An 8,415-nucleotide genomic window follows, 5' to 3' on the forward strand; every position below is an offset into this window, starting at 1 on the left:
TGCCTTCACAGCTCCTTGTTCGTTTGATCAAGGCAACCATGACCACGTGAACGCTCAAACCAATTATGGTCCATGGCAGAGGCTTACGATCAGGCTCATCTTGTGTAGAGGGATTTCTGCAAATTGGATCAGGCTTCTTACAGGGGCTTACCATGACGTACTGCAACTTTGAGTTTAATCATGAGGATCCTCGGCAATCCTCCACCTCTCAAGGAGAACGAAACATCGCAATTAGCCTCACCTGTGTGTTAAGGAAGAAAAACCAGTAAACATTAGGGAAACAAGCCTTTTGAAATTGTATGTCTTTGTCACAATGGGAAAGGAGATATCTTTGGAAAAATAGCTCTACAGGGTCCTCCTGTGTTCTTCTTCTCTGCTCTTTCGCCGTGGGATGGATTACAGGTTAAACTGATTCTCCTGTCCTGTTGGACCAGCCAAAGGAGACCGGGACAGCAATCAGACAGGGAACTGCATTGGCCAATTCAAGAACATTGATCTGAACTAAGGAACTATCTGGACATCTTGGAGCTCCTGCTGCCCTAGATTGTAATTTTCCTTTTCTTTACAGGTAGGGACACACTTCAGGTTGAACCATGGCTTTGATGTTGGTAAAGTTCGATCTGAAAAAGCGAGTAAAGCTCGCTCAGACTGTCTGGTTCATGTACTGGTTTGCTGTAATGGCAGGCGTGCTTGTCTTCAGCATGGGCCTTTTCTTTAAGATTGAGCTGCGAAAGCGATCAGAACTCATGGACAACAACGAGAGCCACTTCTTACCAAATCTGCTTATTTTCATGGGTCTTATAGCCTGCGGAATCAACGCCTTTGGAGGCAAAGTCTGCTATGATTCATTGGACCCTTCCAAGTTTGCCAAGTGGAAGCCGATGTTGAAGAACTTCTTGGTGTTCTGCGTGGTGTTCAATGCCCTGCTATTTGTGACGGCCCTGTTGTGTTTCGTGATGAGGATCCCGTTGCAGTTCACCTTGGCTGAAGGGCTGAGGAGCGGCATGAAGTTCTACAAAGACACAGACACACCAGGACGTTGTTACATGAAGAGAACCCTGGACCAGATGCAGATGGAGTTTCGTTGCTGTGGAAATGACAACTACAGAGATTGGTTTGAGATACAGTGGGTTAGCAACCGCTACCTGGACTTCAGTGCCAAGGAAGTCAAAGAGTAAGTGACAAAGATTAAAATTACTCATAACAACTATCAATGGTTAGAGATCATAAATCTGCCTGGTGAATGGGAACTGGATGTTTTTTTGGCTCAGGTAGATTGTCATTGAACCTGAGAGTATCAAGGTGGGAGCCTAAGTGGATTTGAGGTGAAGGTAGGTCAGAGTAGGTGTATTATTCACTTTCGTTCAATGAAGATTAGCATCACGGGAATGGTGGCATTTGGCGTTGCCAGAATGGAAGAGGTTACTAGGCAGTTTTATGGATAAGGTGAGGAGGAGGGGCTTGGGTGATTAGGTACAGAAAAAGATATGAAGTCAAAAAGGCACAAGTGGGATTAGAAGAACATTGTTCAAGTCCCGTCAAATGTGACAACCATATCTAGTCCCACCCATCAAATTGACGCAGACTTGATCTGTTTAAGGCAGCAAGTGTAGTTTAGCTTTGTGAGGAATATTGCAAATACATTTGAGCATTGGCACCTAATTAGTGTTTAATCTCAGGGATTACACAGTCCATGTCCTTTAAGACTCTGTGCCTTTTCCAATCAGTGGGGTACCTGGAAACACTTCAGGAACAGTATCAGCATCCTCAAGTTAAACTTTTCGGCTGGGTGTCTGATTACAATACTGAACTGGAACACAAGATTCATCCCTAGGAACATAAATCCTAGAAGACACTTCTAGTTACTTATATTGTCATTATCATGCAAACTTTTATGCCATTTAAATGTAACTTTTTATCCACTTTCAAAGGTTTAGAACAAGAAAATATGTGACCAATATGGAAAAGTCGTATATATAACATGTTTTTCTTCTTGGAGAATAGTATTGGACATCAGTGATTGTCCTTTTCAAGGTTTAGGGGGGGTTAGCACATGGTCTAAAGTTGGTTTACAACTTGTCCTATTAAAAAAGCGGTAGAAAAATGGTAATGGATTAACACATTACAAGTAATACGATCAGCTCACACGGATGTTAATTTATACTTAATATCTCACTGAGTGATGTACATTCAACACTGGTTATTGTTGAACGAATGAATAGTTAGTGTATTAGTTTATTTGAATCAGGGACAGTGTACAAAAGAAAAACATTAGTCTCAGAAGAGAAGAGACGCTTTGTACCAGATTTAGCTAGCTAGCTAATTTCCATCTGTTGTCCCTGGGCACCTACATTGTTATCAGAGTACATAATGTAATCAAGTGAAACACAACAAACAAATTTTCTTAATAATGTTTCTTTGATGAATTTGATGCACTGACTAGCAGTTAAGTTGAAATGCACAATATTCTGCTAATGAATAGCACACCCTGTAGTTATTTTGGTAGAAGACATGTCTTGTGTAGGTAATTTTAGCCCACACACACTAAATAAATAGTCTGTCAAGTTCCTCACCTTTAATCTCACCTTCAACACGTCATAAAGTGAAACTGACATGACATTCTGCCTCATCCACTTAGCCGCATTGGGAGCAACGTGGATGGACAGTACCTGATGGATGGAGTCCCCTTCAGCTGCTGTAACCCCAGCTCTCCAAGACCCTGCATCCAGTTTCAGATGACCAACAACACAGCCCATTACAGCTATGACCACTACACAGAGGAGCTCAACGTGTGGAACCGTGGCTGTCGTGAAGCTCTGCTTTCATACTACGGAGGCTTGATGAACACTATTGGAGCGTTGGTGCTGCTCGTCACTATGCTGGAGGTCAGAGCATGAACACAAATACACAATCATTCATGCAAATATGTAGCATGGTGTCACCAGTCAATATTCACAAATTAGTTTGTCATCGCTTTCTTTATCTATGTTCATGTGGCCTTATCAAGAGGCCTTATCATGTGGCCTTATCAAGAGGCCTTATCATGTGGCCTTATCAAGAGGCCAAGACCAAAATGTGTCTGGCAAGCAAATCAATAAAAGCTTGACACGTGTGGTAATCATAGGTAGTCGTAGACTGCTAGGCTAAGATGTTTATTCCAACCTACAACACTTGGCTTCTAGTTAAAAATGTAAACATGTCATTTTAGTGACATTAATTAGAACCCAAAAGTTACAATTGGTGCTTAAACTGACCTGGTGTCCAGTTTGATTTCAATATTAATTTCACATTTGAAATGTTTAACATTTAACTTTTAACCTGTTTACAAAAGTTCCTCAATAGCATTCCTCTGCACAGTCAGTTACAGATCCAACTCTGTCAGAGAAAATAAATATTCGCTTACAGATCTGCCAAGTTCGCAGGCAAGCTCATGTGATAATTTTAACTCACTTGTAACAGTTAAAATGAAAAAATAATGTTTGATCTATCAAGCAGAATTGACTGCATACCCCATTAGCTAGCCTTGTTTCATCAATTGCAGGGGAGAAATCAGTAAAACCTACGTTTGTCGATCAAGCAGTTGTACGTCAACCAGGAAGCTTTTTCTCTTTAAAAGTAAAATCTAAGACAGGGGGAGACAGGGGGTTGGAAAACAACCACTCATTATTTGAACCATAGACTGTGAAAAACATGGTCGTAGTTTCAGTGGTATCACCCATTGGTTTATGGATATGAGGCTGACGATGACCCGGCCTCTTTTTTGTACCAAGCTGTAAAGTTTATTATTCTACTGTAAAAAAATGGCATTTTTATTTGGGCTATGATGAGGTGTTCTTGGCTTTTGGAGACAGCCTCAGGGTGACTCTCAAGCAACTGCAGTGTTTTGCACCTCAGCATTGGTTTCATTTTTCAACACCAGAGGTTGCTGCTTTGCAGGAACATCAGTTGTAGTGGGTGGTATTTTCCCGCTTTCCACAAGAGGGGCAACAGTGAGCCTGTTTGATTTGAAAAGACAAAGAGGAAGAGGTCAAAAAGCTCCAGCAACACTTGTAGTATGAAGATCAACTTTATTAATGTTATTAGGCTGACACGTGGCCTGTGGCCTTCATCAGGGTCATGAACAAAGACAAAGACAAGACATTTAGTGAGATTTTTTTTGAACAGGTTATTTTGGTTTTATCCATATAAGACTCCAAGGGTGAAGATGCATGTCTGGTTGATTTCCCTACATCGTATACAGATCAATGTGAAGCCACTTCCCTGAGCTAGCCACCACTTTATTATCAAGTTTGACAATTCAGTGGAATGTGTTAAGACGTAAAACTAATGCAAACACTGATTGTTTAATAATTCTTTTAATATGTTTATTGGATAAAAAGTTCAAAAATGAAGTCAAATAACAGCTTATCAGTGCCAAAGGTTTTTATATTCCTCATCACTCATGTCTTGGTCATGTTTTGAACAAAGATTCATTTTCACATTTAATGTGATCTACGAGAAACTCTGCACACACATCTTTCGCACGGTTCAAGTGTCCAGAGTATTCTCTAGTCAGGTGAGGATATATATGGCCTGCTTAAGTGAAAAGAAGAGCCTGTGTATAAACATGAAGGATAAAGCCTTGACCCAGTCGGCACATCTTTCCAAACTTCACCTCCATCATCAGGTCTTAAATGAATTCTAACCAAAACAAGTCAATCCTCCTCCTGCCAAACTTCCAGGAATCCCTGCGCCTCTTTCTGCCATGTAGCTTACCTGTAGTATCTCACCTACTACTTTATACCTCAATGTTAATCCTAGAGCAGCCAAATGGCACCTTGCCTCAACCTCCACTCACTCAAATCTGTTGTTGTTAAGGTCCAAGAATCTGCAATCCATTACCAAAAGCCGGGTCATGTACGGATACATAGAAGTCAGTGACCTTAGTGATGAGTGGTTCATTCACCTCGAGCAGAAAGTAAATCGTTTTTATTCAGATGAAATCCCCAAAGTACTGAAGTCCAACAGAAAACCCCTTCCTCTTAAAACTTGGATTGAAGCGGTACCCTGAATGCTTTTGAGACACACGGTCTCCGCGGGAAGATTAAAGAGAAGTTATGCAAGCTCCTCTGACACAGATAGTGAGTAATGGGTTAATAAGGGAGGTGATGAGGACAGACCCACTTCCTGGAGCTTGAGCTCTAAATCTGATCTGGGATCAATGTTCACATTCTTAAATGATCTCCTCGCACGCCAAATAGTAGATAACATTCATCAGGTTTACTTTGAGAATTTTGAGATATTATTCATATATATATATATAATTTTAGTCACATCAGCTCACACATTTCCCTTGTACACTCACAAACTATAAACTATACTATAACTATAAACTAACTAACTAACTAACTATAAACTTTGATTACACACTTTCACAAACATGAAGAACATCATCATCATTCTAATTATTTTATTTTATTTAAGCCAAATTTATTCAGGTTGGTCCCATTGACATTAAGAACCTCTTTTCCAAGGGAGACCTGGCCAAGACAGTCAGCAGCACAAACACAAAGTTACAGACAGAGACACAAAGAGAGACAAAAAAACACTCAACTTAACAGTCAAAGAGAACCATCAATAAGAGTCAAATCTGGGAGGCAGTAGTTGGAACAATCAAGATCCTCGACAAGAAACATCGACATCCTGTAGAATCTGCTGCTTCCATGTCTAATACCTAAAAGCCCTTTTCCCAATTTCTGTTCGAGCGTTTGGGGGACTTTTGAATAAAGCATTAACAGGTCCCAAGAACGCCAAGAATTCACTGCGGTACTTATCTGCATGATAAAAACACATGGATAGTGTTTACAGTCTGTGAACCAGATCACATTTTGCTCATCTTTGCAGGGAAAGTGGCTGAAAAATCATGTTTAACAAATGATTCATCGTTGCGTCTCTTTTATACGTTGTATATATGTGATGTTGTTGATACTTGTACTCTTCAAATTCTTATAGTAATAGATATTTTCTGAAGTCTAACAACATTTTTGAATTGCGATAACGTTATTTGTCCATCTGTATGTTGCTGTTTTTACAAATATAAACTGTTGATGGAGTTTTTTTTTCTCTTCTTTTGAGGTATTGATACAAAAAAAAGGATGTGAAACATGTATCCCAGGTCGAGGTTTCTCACATGATGTGTTCCTGTCCTTTTCAGATTGGCGTGACCATCGGCCTGCAGTACGTGGACTCCTCCCTGTCCACCCTGGTTAACCCGGACGACCCTGAGAGCGAAAGCGAGGGCTGGATCCTGGAGAAGACGGTGAAGGAGACGTTCACTGACATCATGGACAAAATGAAGGCTATGGGCAAAGGAAGCAAGGTGGAGGAGGGCGAGGCGGCGGTCGCGACAGTGAGCTGAGCTAACCCTCATCCTGTTAAAAAATAAAAAAATAAAACTGACACCACTCCCACCTGATGAGGAGAGGAAGGGGACGTGTGAGAATGCTAAATTTTTCTACCAACATTTCTTATGTAGACACCACACACACACACACACGCACACACACACACACACACACACACACACATAACCTTCTATATGAAGCTCTTTTTAAATGGACTCCTTCACTACAAATGGACTCCTTGCATTGATAATTATAAACTGTGTATTCATACATAGAGAGAGATTATAGGACGAGTTAAGTCATGGTTTTCCCCTTTTGGTTTTCCCTCAACCAAGAAACTCCATCCAGCAATTTTAAAGAAATGTACTGCTTCCACTACTGTTGGGTTTTGAGGCTTTCTTAATTCCAAAGAAAAATCGAATTAAATGTGATGTGCGTTGAAAAAGCCACAGCTGCATATGAAAGACCACCCATTCTGTGTTTTTAATTAAGCTAGTTTCTGATTCTTTATTCATTCCAACAAACCGATAAATCCTCCCGACTTCAGCTGTTTTTCATCCTCCTGTCAACTCCGCCCACAGATGATGGCTGGCTAAGCTCCTGAGATGGAGTAAAAATATGAACCGAATGAGTTAATGGGATTTACGAGTGAATGTATCCGCACATGGTCGAAAAGTTAGGCATTTGGAACCGGATGTGAAACCTGCAAAGATGACATGAAATTGGCAGCTAAATATCAGCTCCTGACCGCTTAACCGTAACGTCAGATCATATATTTAAAGTTTCCCTTTTGCATTCATTACCTGTATATTCTAAAAACCGGGTTGCTGTCTTTGTACATAGTGTAGAAACGACAAAAAATATTTTTTCAAAATACTGTAATTAAGCTAAATCTTTTATTTCAATCCATGTAAAGTTTGTTTTCCATTTTGTTTCATGGGCTTTGTGCTTCTGTGTAGAGACGGAAAGATTTTCCTGACTGTATAAAAAAACAAATAAAGGATTTTAGAAGATGTGGTCTGACCGTGAAATGAAGCCGTGGTGTTGCCTCGACCTTGAGTCACACAAACCTGAGATCAAGAAGTGAAGGCATGCTGTGAGTGCCGCAGGGTTCCTGATTAAGTCATTAGGATAAGGGCTATTACGGTATTACTGCTTTCACATGGACATGGGATGACTTTTCACATGTCCACACGAGAGAGTGTGTGTGTGTGTGTGTGTTGAATTAAACAAGTCTAGGTACAAGTTTTCTGTGAACTGCGTCACATGTTGATTTGATCGATAACCAGATATTTTTCATGCCTGAACTCAGCTCTTAATGATCTTTGACTTCAGAAGACTCAGGTAACAAATCCACTGATTGATCCCTTCAGCTCATGTATCAATAAATAGAATACAGAACAGTTCTGTTTATCCGTCCTCTTGAAACACAGTCCAGTATAAAACAACTGAGATCCATAGATTAATAAGCTTCTTTTTTTTTTTTAAAGGGCCAGTGTGTCATGGATAATGCAGATGGGGCTCCAGGAGCGTTGAAGAGTAAACATGAACATTAAAGAGGCCAATGCTGTGGTGGTATTTTGGTTGTTGGACCAAAGCACATAACCTGCGCTGAGCAGATAAGAAGAGTCTAAGCGGCTTTAGATTAGCATGAGCCCCTCAACCAGGTGAGCAGGTGATGTCCTGCTGCTGCGATTACGTCACAGGTGCGGAGAGAGAGAGAGAGAGAAAGAGAGAGACAAGTAAGACAAACAAGAGAAAGTAGAGATCTGGGTGATGTTGTTTTGGAACAGAAGGCAGGTAGGTGTTGGGTTTAAAAACAGAGATTTTACACCTTGAAATGTTTGTAATGTAAACAGCAATGAAAATAACACTACAACTTTATTTCAAGTCAAATTCCTTTATTTGAAATCTCCCCTAAAAGGAAAGCTTTTCAGTTAAAAATGCTGAAAGTTTCAGAAGTATAATCTCTTACTCAGCAAAATGACACCGAGTTTAATCTGTAACAATGCGTCAAACTGTGAGCACATGT

General features: G+C 40.3%; 1 protein-coding gene across 1 annotated transcript; it reads left to right on the forward strand.

Annotated features, from left to right (window-relative positions):
* Positions 1-173: 173 nt before the first annotated feature.
* Positions 174-7,396, forward strand: prph2a (peripherin 2a (retinal degeneration, slow)). The gene is made up of 3 exons (XM_020630841.3): positions 174-1,174; positions 2,639-2,885; positions 6,194-7,396. The coding sequence occupies exons 1-3, from the start codon at positions 594-596 to the stop codon at positions 6,395-6,397; spliced, it is 1,032 nt and encodes a 343-aa protein (XP_020486497.1). The 5' UTR covers positions 174-593; the 3' UTR covers positions 6,398-7,396.
* The last annotated feature ends 1,019 nt before the right edge of the window (positions 7,397-8,415 follow it).

This window comes from Labrus bergylta, chromosome 21 (genome assembly GCF_963930695.1).
Source record: "Labrus bergylta chromosome 21, fLabBer1.1, whole genome shotgun sequence".
Classification (NCBI taxonomy): Eukaryota; Metazoa; Chordata; class Actinopteri; order Labriformes; family Labridae; genus Labrus; species Labrus bergylta.